The sequence below is a fragment of the Stegastes partitus genome, unplaced genomic scaffold (assembly GCF_000690725.1).
Source record: "Stegastes partitus isolate 25-593 unplaced genomic scaffold, Stegastes_partitus-1.0.2 Scaffold151, whole genome shotgun sequence".
Lineage (NCBI taxonomy): Eukaryota > Metazoa > Chordata > Actinopteri > Pomacentridae > Stegastes > Stegastes partitus.
The window spans coordinates 317,556-333,414 of record NW_007577882.1 but is presented as its reverse complement, the minus strand read 5'-3'; the positions used below and the strand labels follow the sequence as shown (position 1 = coordinate 333,414).

The window sequence follows — 15,859 nt, the reverse complement described above, 5'->3', positions numbered from 1 at the left end:
AGGCATTTTATTGTATTTTATTTTATTTTAACAGTTCCAAAAGCAATAAGATGTTGTGCTGAGAAGTTGTGTGTTCAAATGTGTTAGCCAACTTGACTTTAAAAACCAGGTACATTCACTTCCTCTACGCTTGTGTGGTTTTAACATATTTAGATTAAAAATAGGAAAGCAAATCTTCATATTAGCTAGCATGCTTTCTTTTCTTAGTTTTTTGTTACTGCTTACAAAAAATACCTCATTTAAATGTTCTGTAAGCAGTAACATGTTGTGAAAGGTTGTTGTTAGCTAACAACACAGATCAACTTCCTCCACACCTCATGTAAATACTGTTTTGTCACATTTAGGATGAAAGAAGAAAAGCAAATCTTGACATTATGCTGCTAATATTCATTAAAAAAATCATATGTATTCTTCTCTTAGTATTTTTAATGTAATGCAAGCAATAGCATGCTGTTGTGAAAAGTTCCTGTTAGCTAACCACATAGTTTTACACCTCATGTAAATACTGTGCTGGTTAATGACCGCAAACATTTTTTTATTTACAAAAAGTAAATGCAAGTAACAACATGTTGTTGTGAAAGGTTATTGGGTTAGCTAACTTCACCTTTAAAAACAGGTAAATTAACTTCCTTCATATGCAGTTTTTTCACATTTAGGATGGAAATAGCAAAGCAAAATTTGACACCAGCTAGCTAACGTTCATGTTGTTGTAGTCTGAGCTAGCTCAGAGCTGCCTGGAAGTGTGGACAAACTGCGGTTGAGGTAGTGACTAATTTTTGAGTCACATTTTGTGTCTTTACAGCTAAAACTGTCGGTCCTGTTCACCGGCTCGCTTCGAGGAAAGTATGGACCAGACGCTGCTCAAGTGCCGGCGACGCTGGACTCGTATAGATGCGACCATCCTGCGGTGTGAAGCTCATCGTCCTCTCCTCGCTCTCTCCTGTTTGGGGCGAATTTAATTGATCCGGACAAACCGCGCTACCGCCTCTGAGCTGCTTCTCTCTGTATCCGTACCGCTGAGCAACCCGGGCGGGAATCGCTTCTTTTTCTAGTGCCCAGGTGCACATGTTTTTTTTTTTTTTTTTTTTTTTCAATAAATTCCCCCAGAACACTCATAGGCCTATCCCAGGATTTACCAGCGGGGGAATCCAAATATAACCGGAGTAATTATCCCCGCATTGTTGTGAAGGCAGTTCGGGGGAGGGAATGGATGCGAGCGAGCGAGCAGAGGCGCACCGAGGCAGCAGCAGCTATCAGAGAGACCCAGCTCCTGTGTGATGCAGCTGTTTACCCAGGCTGTGCAAAACCCAGGACACCTCGACGGCTGCTTTTAGAGCAAACCTAAAAAAAGAAAAAAACACAGGGGAGAAATCAGCGGCGATTTGTTATTGTGCACGTGTTGGGATTGCATATGAAGCGCTGGGTAAGCCATGTCTACTCTCTCACACACACACAACACAGCGCCGCTTTGATTCCCTCATTCACATTTGCTTGTCTTCCTCGCAGAAGCTTCGTTTTCTCCCTCCTTTCATATGTCATTTTTTTCCCCAGAGCTGCACGGTGACAGTTTTTTTTGTTTTGTTTTTGAGCGTGGAAGCTCACTACCAACTCGGCGATATCACAGAAGTGTGCAGGAGAGGACAGCGCTGGCATCTATCCATGCGCGCTCCACCGGGCTTTTTATTATGGAACTGTGACCCCAACCGAGGCAGCACACAACGCATGTTCCTCCCATCTGCACTTTTTGCAGGTGTTTTTATGTAAGGACTGGGTATTTGGAGGATCTGTTGGCTGGAGATGCTCTGAATGTGGTGCTATTCTGCCGGCTGTCAGTGACGCAACATCTCACACTAGACTGCATGAGAAATACATGCGTAGAAGGGCGTGAACTTGGAGACACTAACCTCCTCCTCATTAATAAAGCATCTACTTATCTTTGAAGCCACTTTGCTTCGTTTTTTGTTGTTGTTGTTGCAAAAACCTCACAGCTCGTCTAAACTCATCCCGGGGACATCATGGATCTGAAAGCGGACTCGGAGGACATGGACTACAAGCGGCCGGCTCCCATTGAAGTTTTCGCCACCAGGTCCACGCTGCACGGCATCTCGCACATGTTCACTTATGAGCGGATGTACATCAAGCGCACCTTGTGGATTTTGTTCTTCATGGCCTCGGTGGGCGTGCTGGTGATGGTGTGCGTGGACCGGGTGCAGTTCTACTTTGAGTACCCCCATGTCACCAGGCTGGATGAGGTGGCGGCTCCGATGATCGTGTTCCCCGCGGTCACCTTCTGCAACCTCAACTCCTTCCGCTTCAGCCGGGTGACGCGCAACGACCTGTACCACGCCGGGGAGCTCCTCGCCTTGCTCAACGGCAGGTCTGTGCATCTGATTGCTGTGTGTGTGTGTGTGTGTGTGTGTGTGAGCGATGGAGTTCATTCTAAATTCCACATCACATAGCAGTTCTCTCCACCATGTAGGTGACTATCCAGCACACAGACTCCCAGCATGACACTCTTTGATGGTCAGGTTTTTGCCTGAGGAAAACACATTTGTGTGGATTTAGTATTTGTTGAGTCAGGCTTTGATTTATGTCCTGTGCACCTTATACATAATGTGAGATAACAGTTAAAAGACTGAAACAAAAGCCAGCTTTGTTCAAAGGTCTTACTCTTTTCTCTGAAAGGGGTAAAAAGTCATAAGAACAAAGGAATTAAACCTTGTTGATACAAAGCCAGATTTTAAGCTCACATTGATTGGATAGAAAATAGTTCAGTAGTTAACTTCTTCATATTATGGGACCGACTGTGGGTTTGGGTGGAAAATGCTTGAAGACAAACAAAGTGTCATAGGTTTACCTGTTTGAGTTTTCATTCAAAATCCCACATCACATAACAGTTTTCTCCATCATGTAGGTCAAAACAAACCTCTGTCCAGTACACAGACTCCCAGCATGACACCCTGGCAGCACTGATGATCAGGTTTTGCCTGAGGAAACCACATCTGTGTGGATATAGTATTTGTTAAGTCAGGATTTGATTATGTCCACTGCACAAAGGGCAGCATTGCTCACAGGTCTGGCTCTCTCCTCTTATAAAGGCAGAAGTCCTAAAAACAAAGGAATTAGGAGGATCTTGAACCTAACTTGCACAGGCAAAAACAGGCAGATTTTAAGCTAAATGCTGATTGGGTAGAAAGTAGTTTGGTAGTAAAGTTCTACATAGTATTGGACAGGCTGTGGGTTTGGGTAGAAAATGCTAGAAGACAAACAAGGTGTCATAGGTTTCCCTGTTGGAGTTTTTCTATTTCAAAATCTCACATTACATAGCAATTTTCTTCATTAGAGGTAAAACAAACCGCCATCCAGCACACATGCTCCCAGCATGACACTGGACGCTTTGATGATCAGGTTTTTCCCGAGGAAACCACATCTGTTTAGAATTTGTTGTCAGGATTCGATTATGTCCACTACACAATCTACACAATGTGAGGTGACAGTTAAAACATTTGGCTGGAACACTGGCTGCAGTCTGTTGCAGTAATGATGAAAATGAACAAGAATTAAATCATCAAATCGCTGAGCCCACTGACCAAATCCTACTGTAGATATTCTTTATAGAAAACTGATGCTTTATTTGTTGGGCCCAGCAGCAGTGTGTAAGGTACTAGTGACCTTTGAACTTTCTTGCGGTTTCACATTGATGTTGATTCGCGTAGCTGACTGGAATACAAACTTAGGTTAACAATGATGTCTGACTCGTCTCAGGTGAAATCTTATGTCACATGGAAGTGCAAAGCAGTGTTTTACTACCTGTCTCGCAGTCTGTCACAGTTCGGCCTCCGGGAGCTGGTGTAAACAACATGGACAAAGCATGCAAAACCTTTTAAGGCTCTCAGAGAATATGAACTTGGACTGCCCTTAGCCTGAGGTAATTGAGGAAGAGAGAAGATCATTGAATTAAAGGTCTTTTCTGAAAGTGGGAAAAGGCTAAGCATCAGAGATGGTTATTTAATAATGCAGGGATATTACAGATCATGTCAGCTGAAATTCACACCTCACATAAGCTGCTACACGTATGAAACCCTACGCGACAATGTGAAATATACTCCTAACATCAATCTTTTGAAACATGTTATGTATTATACATAGTGTGAGATCATATGAATCCAGGTAACGGATTATAGATGAGCTGTTTCTAAGGGGTTAATATGAGATGATGAAGGAGAAAATACTGCTGGTGGAATTCCTTGCCTCATCAGTTTACAATTCATGTGATTCAAATATTTAAATATTGGAGAAGTAGATGAGCAGATTTTTAAAACCTGCTGCTGACAAAGTCAAAGGAGAGAGACGTGTGTGTGATTCACAACTGCCATCCCCTCCCTTAACACTTGTTGCTTTCTGCTGCGCTTTGATCATTTAGTCTTTTGGCAGCTATGACAAGCTCACGGTATCGTGTTGAAACTTTTGACTTTGAATTTCTTCACTTTTTCTTTTCTGTGCCACCCAGGCTTTTCTGATCCCAAGATGAAAACGCACCACTGTACTCACAGCTAGAGCTTTAAAACTCATATACACAAACACACTTACTACATGTAGAGCAACATGAAAAACATGCACTACATAAAGGTACATCTAAATACCATCTTGAGCACATTATTCAGTTTATTTTTAGCGTATTGATCCACATAGCTCTGCAGCCTAAGGCACAGTGCATGCTGTACATGCCAGAATGACATAAATTCAATTTCCAGTTTTCAGACTGAATATCGTTTGTCTGTGACCCCTATAGATGCAACCATATTACAGGTGATATCCTTACAGGAAAAGCAATAGATTTCATTGCTTTGGGCTGCAGTTCCAGTGCTTTGTTTGGTATAGATTTTCACCGGTGTGCATATCCTATGTGGATTTGTTTTTCTCTGGGTTTGTGCTGTCAACTGTAATGGCAAACAATTAAAACATCAACATAGGTTTGTACTTCTTTGAATTATTAGTGAAGGTTCAGGCAGGATTACTGGAAAAAACTATCCACAAATGGAGAAAACAGAAAAATGAAAGCAGCTGCACTTGTTCCAAGTGACTTTGGGATGAGCCGACTTGAGTTGGGGGGAGGGGACGACAAGCAGAGGCAATTAACTTGTGTCTCGTAAGCTATGTGATGAACAAGTCTTTATCCCCGTGTAATTAGTGCTGTTTGTTAAGCTACAGAGTTGTCCCACTGATTAACGCTCTCATCTCTCTCACTGTTTCTTGCCCCCCTCTCTTCATTCGGCCTTGAGGGGTGGGAGTAGAGGGGGCGTCCATTTAATTTTTCCTCACTCAGAGATCAGTACAGTATGGGGCATTTTCCCAGTGATGACAAGGCCAGCTTTGTTCGCATTTCTTACTCTCTTCTCTCAAAGAGGTAGAAGCCCTAAAGACAAAGGAACTGGGAGGATCTTGAGCCTAAGTTGTTGATTAAAAGACAGATTTTAAGCTGAACATTGATTAGCAAAATAACTCAGTGTAAACCTCTGTATGTTATGCAACAGGGTGTAGGTTTGGGTGGAAAATTGGATAAGACTAATCAAAAATGTCATGTAGCCGGGGGTCTGTGTCCATCAGTGTCTCAGAGAAAAGCAGCAGGCAACAGCCACCCTTGTGGTGATGCTAGACTTTTTTTTAGACACCATGAAGTTTATAGCTGAGCTTCTTGCAAATTCAGCTAAACTTACTACAAAAAAATAAATTAAAAAAAATCACTCACTTTCCCATTGTATTTTTGCAGGTCGAAGTCACACTTGGCAGCGCAGAACATTACAAGTAAATTGCTCAGTTTTATTTTTATTATGTCGCAAAGGCAATTATATGATAATTAACAAAAGAAAGGTCATTTTGGAATAAGTGTTGGTAATGTGGTGTGGGCTGCCAAGAAGTGTTAGATCAGCTCATGAAAATCAGAGAAGCGTGTCTCCTGCTTACACAGGTCTCAAGCATGTTCCCTGAGCTTGCAAACATGCTCTGAATTCACCCAAACTACGTGAATTAAATGTAATGCTCGATAACGTTGACTGCGTTTTCTGTCTCAGCATAATCGCGGGTCTTACTGAGGTTTTGACTGGTGTAGAAAGTGCTTGGAAGAGGACCAGATTATCATGCGGAAAATACATGCAGAAAGAGTTGCTTCTCAAGCTGATTTCTCAAATGTGGGTTCATTTGCATTTGTGCTATATTGTGATTGTGTACCAGAGAGAAGATTACCATTGGAGTTACACAAGTAGGAAATATTAGATTTAACATCAAATGTGTTTCATGGAAATGTGTTGCATGCTCTTTCTCTGTCTTGTATTTTGTAGTTGCTTGTCTGTGTAACTTGGATGTGTTTGGGTTTGCTTTACCTTGTTTGCATTTCTGTGACCTTGTCCAAAGTGGCAAACGTGCCACAGGTGTGCCGCCTTTAGGATGTGATTATCAAGTTTCAGCTACCAGGAATCCTTGCAGTTATTCATTTTCAAGGACACTGCACAAACAATCTAATCTTTGTTAGTGTATGAGTTCAATTAGCGCTAATTGGATGATTACCTGAGATTATATCAAGATGTGTTCATTCGTGTGTCACGCAGCCCGAGGTATTAACACCAACCTAATGCAACGGAAGGGTTCTTTATCGTTGTTTTGTTTTAGAGCGAGAGAAGGAGAGTGAGAATACACTTTTGTGGCCACCGTCTTGCTGTCAAAGTTCACTCTGAAAATCAGTGGCCGCTTGTATTCAGTCACTCCCCTCATGAGGTGGCGAAGTGTTGCAGATGCTTCTTTCGTTTTCGTCCCCGCAAGAAAATGAAAGTGCTCGTGGCCCATAATCCAATTTAGTCTCCCCCGCCCATACATAGTGAGTTTGCAGTGATTGCTTTAGGGAGCAGTGGCAGGGCAATATTAAAAATCTACCCATATTATTGTGATTGTATGCGCTTCAACTAAAGCCTCCTGACTCGGGGATGTGAGCACGGCGTCTTAAGTGCTCTCCTGGCAGCTTTGTGTTGCTTATAAGACAGAGGCTCAGGATACAATTCAATTAAGTTCAGAATATACCACAACAGGCTGTATCTTCTTATTAGAATAAAGCGTGACAGTGTCGAGATGTAGTCAGTGTGGGCAAGAGCACTGAGTAGTTTTCAACTGTGATGATTTTTATTTTTTTCCAAAGATGCAGCTTTTTCACTGAGTAAATTGATTTGACCTGTTTTTTTTTTAAGGTTAATAAATAGCTTTTTTCAAACGGTACCATTCCTGTCAATGGTAAATGTTGTATCAGTTGGGCTTAACTCACCCAGATATGACTGCGTCTCTTGAAGTAGCAAGCTGATTTAAATAGAAGTTGTTTAAAATCTTTAATGTCTTGAACTTGGCTTTTGTTAAAAGTATGAATATGAATAATATCATTGAGGACAGTGGAAACATCATGCACCACGATGTGAACGCTAACTTTAGTTGTAAGTTGTTATTGTCATTTCCAGACCTGACTGTTGACATTTTTCTTTTACAATGCCGTCATTCCACATTCGTACATTCATCCTAAACATACTGTTTCTCTTAAACGTTCTGTTTTCCACTTTCAATCCACTGCAGCATCATTGTGAGCTTGACCCAGTCCAGCATAAAACAGTTTTACTCAATGAAATAATTGGTCCTGAGATAAAACATTTAAAGCATTGTGCATCCTAAAGGTTGTAGGTAATTTGTGTAAAGAGCTGCTGTTTTCAGTGTTAATGGAAGATCTGTATTGAGCTCTATTCAGAGTTTTTGACACTGTGGTGTCTAAAAGCCATGCATCTCCACGATGAGCTTCTTCAAAAGCAGTTCAATTAATACGCAAACTAGGGCACACATTTACAGTGCATGATCTGTTAATACAATCAGATGTAACAGAAGACAAGTTTTTAACCCTATAGGGCTGTAGAGTATTGTTTGAAATTGTATCAACTCTTAAAAGAAATGGATTGGTCACACAGAAAAAATAGTCTGCATGGTATCTCTAGATTAACTACATCAGCCAAAGTGGACTGTGCACTGTAACTGCTAGCCTTATTAACCCAAACGAATTATAATACACATAAAAAAGCCTGTATTTGCAGCATATTAAATCATTTTAACCTTGTTATTTTATTCTAAAATGATAACAGACCCAAGGCAGACCAGCATGCACCTGCTCATATTCATATGGTTTCCAAAAATAGAACTACTATGTCAACTCATGATCCCAGCACAAGAACTATTGAGGAATATAATGCAGACAGTTTAGTCTGCTGTCTTTAGATGATGCCATGTTGGTTGTTGTTGTTACCTGTTTTAACAAAACGTTTTTCACATGGTGTTTGTTAATTTAAAACTGATTTTGAGCAAACGTTTTAAGCAAATTGGTTAGAACTAGACAGTTTATTTTGATTGGGTGAGTTCAAAGTTGTGAAAATGCAGAAGTTTTCACAGGGATTCTGTTCCTTCCACTGTAAAATAGAATAATGGATTAATCCTGGAAGGCTATTGATGTAGTCGGATGTGAGCATATCGATCAACCATTTTTTTCTTGAGATGCCTTCACAGTCAAATGTATTAAGAACAAAGTAGCAACTAATGATTAACCATCATTTTAGCTCTCATCTATTTAATTTATGAGCAAGTCATAAATAAAACAAAGACAGCTGTTGCTCTTCATGAACGTGAAACACTTCTGATGATATTCAGGCAGGGATAATCTCAGTTGATTTGTTGATGTTAAACCTGATCTTTAATATTACAGTGTTGAATTTGAGAACAGTGTTTTATTCCACTCCTGGCCAGCTCGATATTCCCAATGTTCTCTCTCACAGCGCTGCCAATGCTGCTCAACATGAAGCATGACAGATTTCCATCTCTCCCTGCACTGTTATGACCAGAAGAGAGAAACATTCCTCATTTCAAATTGTAGCACATGTCGTCTCACATGGTGAGCATTTTATTATCACTCAGCTTGTTGCAGGTAAACAACACTGTAGCTACAGTGGAACATATTACATTTTCTTTTAATTTGGTTGGGGCATGAATTGAAAATGCCAGTTGAATATTAAGGCAGTGCTTACAAAAGAAATAATGTAGGATTTCATTTTTTATTCATGGATTAGCTTACATTATTTCCCTCATCAAGGGACAAAATCTTGTTCACAAGCACAGACAAAGCTTGACCTTGTGGGATTAAAAAAAAATCCATTAAGTTTTACCACCAATTATGGTTTGAAATAGTGCCCATATCCATGAGAAATAACTCTGCTGTCAGGTGCCACAAAGTCATTCACAGATTTACTGTCAGAGGAGAAGACTGTGCCTTTGTTTCTCTGGTTTTCACTGCTAAATTTGGTGTCTCCAGCTTGGGGACCAACTTACTCATGTTTGCAAGTGTAAATTGAGCTGTCCAAAATTATTACAATAACACAATACATGAGCCCTATCATGAGATAAGTGCGGCTCTTCCACATTACGCATAAATTCAGGAGTTGAATCAAAAACCTCACTTTGCCACTTTGCAGTACTTGAATTTGGAAGAAATCGAAGGAACAACGACTTAATGGCTCAGTTAATTATAAAAAAAAAAAGAAAGAAAAGAACTTGCAGTCTTTCACTGTGCTCTTCATTCTTTGTGTCCTAGTTTTTTTTTCTTTCTCTCAAGTGTCTGCCAGGTTTGTTTAATATTAGCACTCCATAATTTGGCTGCTTGTAGCCCTTATGGCTCATCACTCAGCAGGGGTCATCGACCGGCCGTCTTTTCTCTGAGCAGGGCCGTACTAGTTAATTGAGGTTAATTTGTATCTGTGAGTGACTGTGAGCAGGTGCTGGAGGTTGATGGCAGTTGTCATGCCAAGACATACCATAAACCTCTTCCCGGTGTTGGTGTGTGTGTGTGTGTGTGTGTGTGTCTGTTTGTTGTGTGCTGACACACACTAATTAATCATACTTTGCCATGTGTTTTATGTGCTGGTAGGGAAGAAAGAGAGACAACTGATCAGGCTTTTTAGTTGATGCTGTATGAGGCGTTTTGCTTTGATTTCCTGCTCAGTAGTCGACCCTTCTCTGAAGTGTGTAGGATCCTGAGTCTGAATACAGCTTTATAAACATTGTTATGCTTTCTACAGGAACACTCTGCCACCACAGTTAACCCTAATTATTTGACAGGTGACAAACGTGACTGTGTGAAAAGAAAGACTCTCATCCTATAAATAATAAGCTATTTTCTCCATCCATAGAGGCTGCCGTGCCACAGCAAGGCTGCCAGTTTTAGACAACATGTGGATAATGTTGTGCGAGCTCGCAAACTGCAGGTCTGGGAGAGCTGGCATACACGTATATACCTTTGTTTAAGTTTGAGAGTTAATACGCTCTTTTTGCTGCATCTCTATCAATTTTTTTATATGTTAATTCCTATGGTCCTGCCAAAGATGCCTGTGTGCTTGCCAAACTCAAACAAATGCACATTTTCAAATTGAATTAAAGTACTGCAGAGAATTTATAACAAACAATTGTATGTGATTTTGAGATTATTTCTATGAGAAAAGGCATAAAGATCCTGTAGTACAAAACAGAATTTGTAGAACTTACAGAACTTATTGTACAGTTACATGTATATATGAGATTTTTGCCAAAAAAGGTTGTAAGTTTAGTTGTTTGCATTTATATGTATTTCTGAAAGTTTTCTTTTTCTGCGTACGTTAACTAAGTCCAGAATCCTTCTTTTCAGGTATGAGATTCGGGACCCACACCTGGTGGAAGAAAATGTCCTGCAGATCCTGAAGGAGAGAGCAGACTTTGACAACTATAAGCCTCGCCCTTTCAACATGCGTGAATTCTATGACCGAACGGGCCACGACATCAAGGACATGCTGCTTTCCTGCTCCTATAGAGGCATGGAGTGCAGTGCTGAAGACTTCAAAGTGGTGAGTCAGGCGTGTCAATAGTTAAATGTCCGCTACAAGGCCAGCTGAGGTCTGCCAAGACCGGGGTCATCTGAGCATGTTTTCAATACAAGGTCGACGTTGATGTAGCTTATTGTAATGTCTATATAATATGACCTCTGTTGAGCAAACAACACTGAGGTTTGCTTTTGTGAAACGGCATGGCAAGATATATGATGTAGAGAATTTTTCTCCTCGGTTCAATCTGTGGGGTTTCAGATCCCTCTGTCCCCCCTCAGGACTGGACAGAGAACCATTGTGTACACTGTGACTGACACTGTACACTGGCCAAGGGCCACTGAGTGCAGTGATACACACCACTCTGCTGCAATGCCCTGCACGCTGGCCTTAGTGTGATAGTTTACAGTCTCTAAAAGGTTGAGCAATACTCTTATAAAATGTTGAAACTTGATCTTTTGCTGAGCTCTGGGTCAGTGCCATAACACATTCTTTATGAGCATGAAGTCAAAAAAATTGGTCACTGAGGAATATTTCCTGTAAGTGTTTGTTTTTCTCATCTGTTGAATGGTTTCAGGTATCGTGTTATTAGCTTTAACCTCTGTAACTTTTATATCCGCTGTAGAGTGTACAGATTCATCAGATACAGCTGCAGTACAAACCACATGAAATTCACCTTGTTCTCATGTGTGTATTTACTTCACATTTTTTTGTCATATCTGCCTAATAACAGCCAGATTAACTCATCATAAGATAGTGATGCTGACTTTGCGCTTGACCTGATTTTGTAGGCAGTACACTGAATTGGTTGATAATGTAATGTGTATTTTACTGACAATAAGGAATTTAGAGACATGACCGTTACTTTTTGACTTGTTCCAGAAGCAAAACACATGCTAAAAGGCACTATGTTTCCATGTTGTTTCTCTGTACATATGTACTGGACGTACATCTGTCCATCCTATTCTTGTGAATGTAATATCTCATGAACACCTGGAAGAGATTTTATCTAATTTGGTACAATCTTTTTCTTGAATTCAAAGATGACCTGGTTAGATTTTGGTGATAAAGGTTCACTGTGACCTCAAGTCCATTCCATTATTTTGAACTCAATAAATCATCAAGGCCTTAAGGGAATTTCATTACATCTGGCACAAAAGTCCACTTTAACTCAAGGATGAACTGATTACAATTTGGTGGCCAAAGCTCAAGGTCACTCTGACCTTACAAAACAGAATTTGGCCATACCTCATGAATTTCCTATGCTAATTATAACAAAATTTCACTCAAGTGCCTAAATCTGTAAGGCTAAATAAATGAAGTGATGACAGTTCACCTCAAAAAGGTCAAAAGTCAAGTCTGGACAGATATGGAGGAGAACTACAACTTGACTGATTGATGGAGGCATGCAGCTGAGGAGCAATATTTGTAGTTTGTCTTTTGTTTGCTGTATGTTTGATTTTCTTTATCATTCAGCCATTAACTGTCTGTCTTTGGTTTGGTGCTGGGCAGGTAGCTTACAGTGCTTATCAGAGCTTGTTGGCTTGGAAATGGCTGCTTACTGCTGCTGCAAATGGGATTGCTAAGCATCAAGTCTCAACTATTAAAGATGTGGGTCGTAATACAATACAGTGCAACAGAGTTGCTTAGTTGGCAGATTTTTCTTTGCATGATTGTAATTATTAGTGACCCCTTTCACATTACATGAGCATCACTTCAATATGAAAATATTTTCCTAATGTTTCTTGTGCTTTTAATATTTGTGTAACTAAAGCAGTTGTTACTGCAAATACAAAAGCAGGTTTTAAATGATGCAATGTAAAGGCCCCAACCAGTTTAAGAATTGCCGTGAAATTATTAACTGATGCAGACAAAGAGCACCGATGTAGATGGTTGCAAAGAAACTATAACAAGATAAATGAGTTGAGGTGACAATTGCAAGAAGAGATACCACATTAAGATGTGTTCACAAAGAAGTGTCACATTAAAATCTGGCACATTGCAAGCAGTGAGGGAGAGGGAGGAGATTTACATGGAACAACTATCCAGCAGATGCTCATGCAAGAGCAGGTGGAGTGTGACGAAGACATTGTATTGATAAGATTGATATCTCTTGAGAATTGCATGGTGATTTCGATCAAACACACAAATTAGGTGTTCTTTTCAAGAATTTTAATAAATAAAGACACGTCACTAATTGCATTATAGGTGCACTTCAGATGACAAGCAAGCTGCTCTTCCAGACCAGTGCACCGGTATAATAAATAACTTGCATGTCTGCAATGAATGTGCAGGAAATTAATCATGAAAAAGCTTCGTGAATCCAGTCCCAGTCTCACTCGTGCACCCTGCATCCTTTAGCAGTTCTTTAAGGTAAAATATCTCATATTCTGAGCGTTTTCCCCCGTATCCCATAAAACCTTGTAGTACAGCAGTGGGTTGCGACACAGGGCAGTGTGGGGTGCTTTAATGTGCTGATGTGTCCACATTTACTGTAGTTAGTTGTGCTTATAGCAGATGGTGCTTCACAGCGCTCCACTGTATTAGTACAGTGGTGGACCTGGATGGAACAGCTCAGCAGAGAGCAGTAATGGTGTGGAAAGAGTCTTCATTGCGACAGAAAAAGAGAAAAAAAGTATGATAACCATTTTCCACCAGCCTCTTGCCTCCAAACTCCAGAGCATGGAAGCAGTAAAACTGTGATTAACACTGTCGGCAGCTTCTGCTTGTTTACCCCCAGCATCGGCAGTGTGCCTTGCTCGCTGCTCCCTGGCTGTGGAAGATAGCCAGAAACAAATGGTGTCTGCTACATATGGCATCAGGGAGTCCAATTGCATCACATCATTTTATCAGTGCTCTGATAAAGATGTGAAATAAAACAGTTAGACCGCAGGATTGGTAACACTTAACGCAGGCTGTCTGCAATGAGATTGTGAGAATCTGCTGTGTAATACTGTCTCATCTTCCAATGGAGGAATTGACTTAGATACTTTACAGCTTGTACTGCATCAGAATTGATCTGACATTGTTTCTTAGTTCATGTTCAGGTATTGAGTCCACCATTATTCAATGAGAACTCCAGTGTCTTTGTCAAAAGCCAGAGTCTGTTGTTAATTAGTGGTCACTGTCGTCTCAAAACTTAGAGGGATACAGTGTCATATAACCAATTTTCTGTCATTACTGCTGGAAATATGACGCATTAGTAACTCACTGTCTCTGACCTTCTCAGATCCAGTAATTTGTTTTCCTACCACATCTTTCTCCTTAGAAAGACATCTGCTAATTAGGAATGGAGAAGGCTGGGCTTATGTGTTTTAGCTTAGCCGATAGTCAAGAACAGCAGGAAAGAAACATTAACATTAATGGATGGCCTACAGCTTCTGAACCACAGCTGCAACAGATAATAAGAAACCACTAAAAAGTGAGTGAAATGCAAAGACCCTAATTTGATTGTTTACAGCCTTATCTTTAATTAAACCGACACATGCATGGGCACATGGAGAAACCGTGAATGTACAGAATCATTCTAAGAAGCAAATTACTGAGTTTACAGTCTATCTGACAGCATGCCGAACTGTTTGCAGATAATATGTTGATAGGCAATTAATGTCTCAAGCTCTAAGTTATTCCATTTTGAACACTTCAAGACACCCACGTCTGATTTCAATCACCAGGCCAGGGAAAACTCTGACAGACTTATAACTTTGCCAGAGTCAAAATTGAAGCTTCGGGGATGGCAGCGTGTCGAAGAGAGGGATAGACAGTACATAAGGGAGAAAAAAAGAATAAGACAGAAAGAGGGGAGGATAAACAAAGGCCCAGGTAGCAACAAAGTCCTTGGGATGAAACTGACCGTAATGGTCAAATGCTGCAGAGAGGCACAAAGACACAAAACAACAGCTGCCACAGCAGTAGCAGCAACAGAAGTACTATCGGCAGACACACGTTTGTGCTCATTTAACCTCTCAGGGACTACAGAGGTGCCTGTATCTCCCTTTTTCAGCTGCCTTTTTGTTTGTTCAAGCACTACAGAGTATGGCAGCTCAACAGGTCTCTCCAGGTTTCTCCTTTCCACTCTTGTGTTTTTGGTAAAAACAAAATATCAGCTGCAGCCCAAATTCATAGAAGGATAGGAGCAACAGGGTTGAATGTGGAACAGATGAAATGTGGCAAAACTCAGTGCAGTTTGGGATCAATTTGATCTAGAAAATGAAAATAAGGTTGTATAAACTGCTTCAGAATAGAGTGACTTCTACAACTTGTACAGTTAGTGTGTGCATGTTGATATTGACCCTACAAGGAACAATGCTGCCAGTGCTTGCAGTGCTAACATTAGCCGCACTGCAAGTAAATACGACATTGTCTATCCACGGGCACTGTTATGTTGCTCAGTCTTAAAAGAAGATGCAGCTCATCTGCTATATGTAAAGTTGTCAACCATTTGTGAAAAGTTGGGATATTTGAGGACCTGATTATCTCAGCTTTGATGGTTAGTTTTTGAAGTCAAAGTGAATCCAAGTTATACTTGACATGTTTTTAAACTTAATCTTGAAAAATAAGGCTGACGTTTAAATAAAAAAAATTTAAAAAATACAAGACTTCAGAAGTGTCTGGCACTGATCTCTGTGCAGCAAATAATCCTTAAAAACAATGTTATTTCAGATAAGTTAATACATTGAAGCAAACATTGTAAAATATTTATGAAGTGATAACAACCAGCCATGGATTTTTAAGACCTGTTCAGTTTAAAATTACTGACACATTAGATTTTTTTATTTATTATTGTCTCTCAGTAGTCCCTATCAATGCATTTAGTCCTCCTGTCAAAACCCCCAACTCCCCTTTCAGTTAACCCAGACTCTTGCGTAATTGCCATGATCATTCTATTGAGCTATTGGCTCCATTTCAGCTGTCCATTGACCCCCAGAGTCCACCCTCGGTGG

The 15,859-nt window shown here is 40.4% G+C and overlaps 1 protein-coding gene across 3 annotated transcripts in view; it reads left to right on the top strand.

The window, feature by feature from the left end:
• Positions 1-838: 838 nt before the first annotated feature.
• asic1b (acid-sensing (proton-gated) ion channel 1b) overlaps positions 839-15,859 on the top strand; it is a 169,670-nt gene continuing 154,649 nt past the window's right edge. Inside the window, exons 1-3 of one of the 3 annotated variants that reach the window (XM_008279272.1) lie at positions 839-1,423; positions 1,989-2,377; positions 10,745-10,940. In XM_008279272.1, the coding sequence (XP_008277494.1) occupies positions 2,016-2,377; positions 10,745-10,940 (558 nt within the window). In that variant the 5' untranslated portion in view covers positions 839-1,423; positions 1,989-2,015. Of the gene's footprint in view, positions 2,378-10,744; positions 10,941-15,859 lie in introns of all 3 variants that reach the window. The other 2 variants (XM_008279271.1, XM_008279270.1) reach the window with 2 other exon arrangements.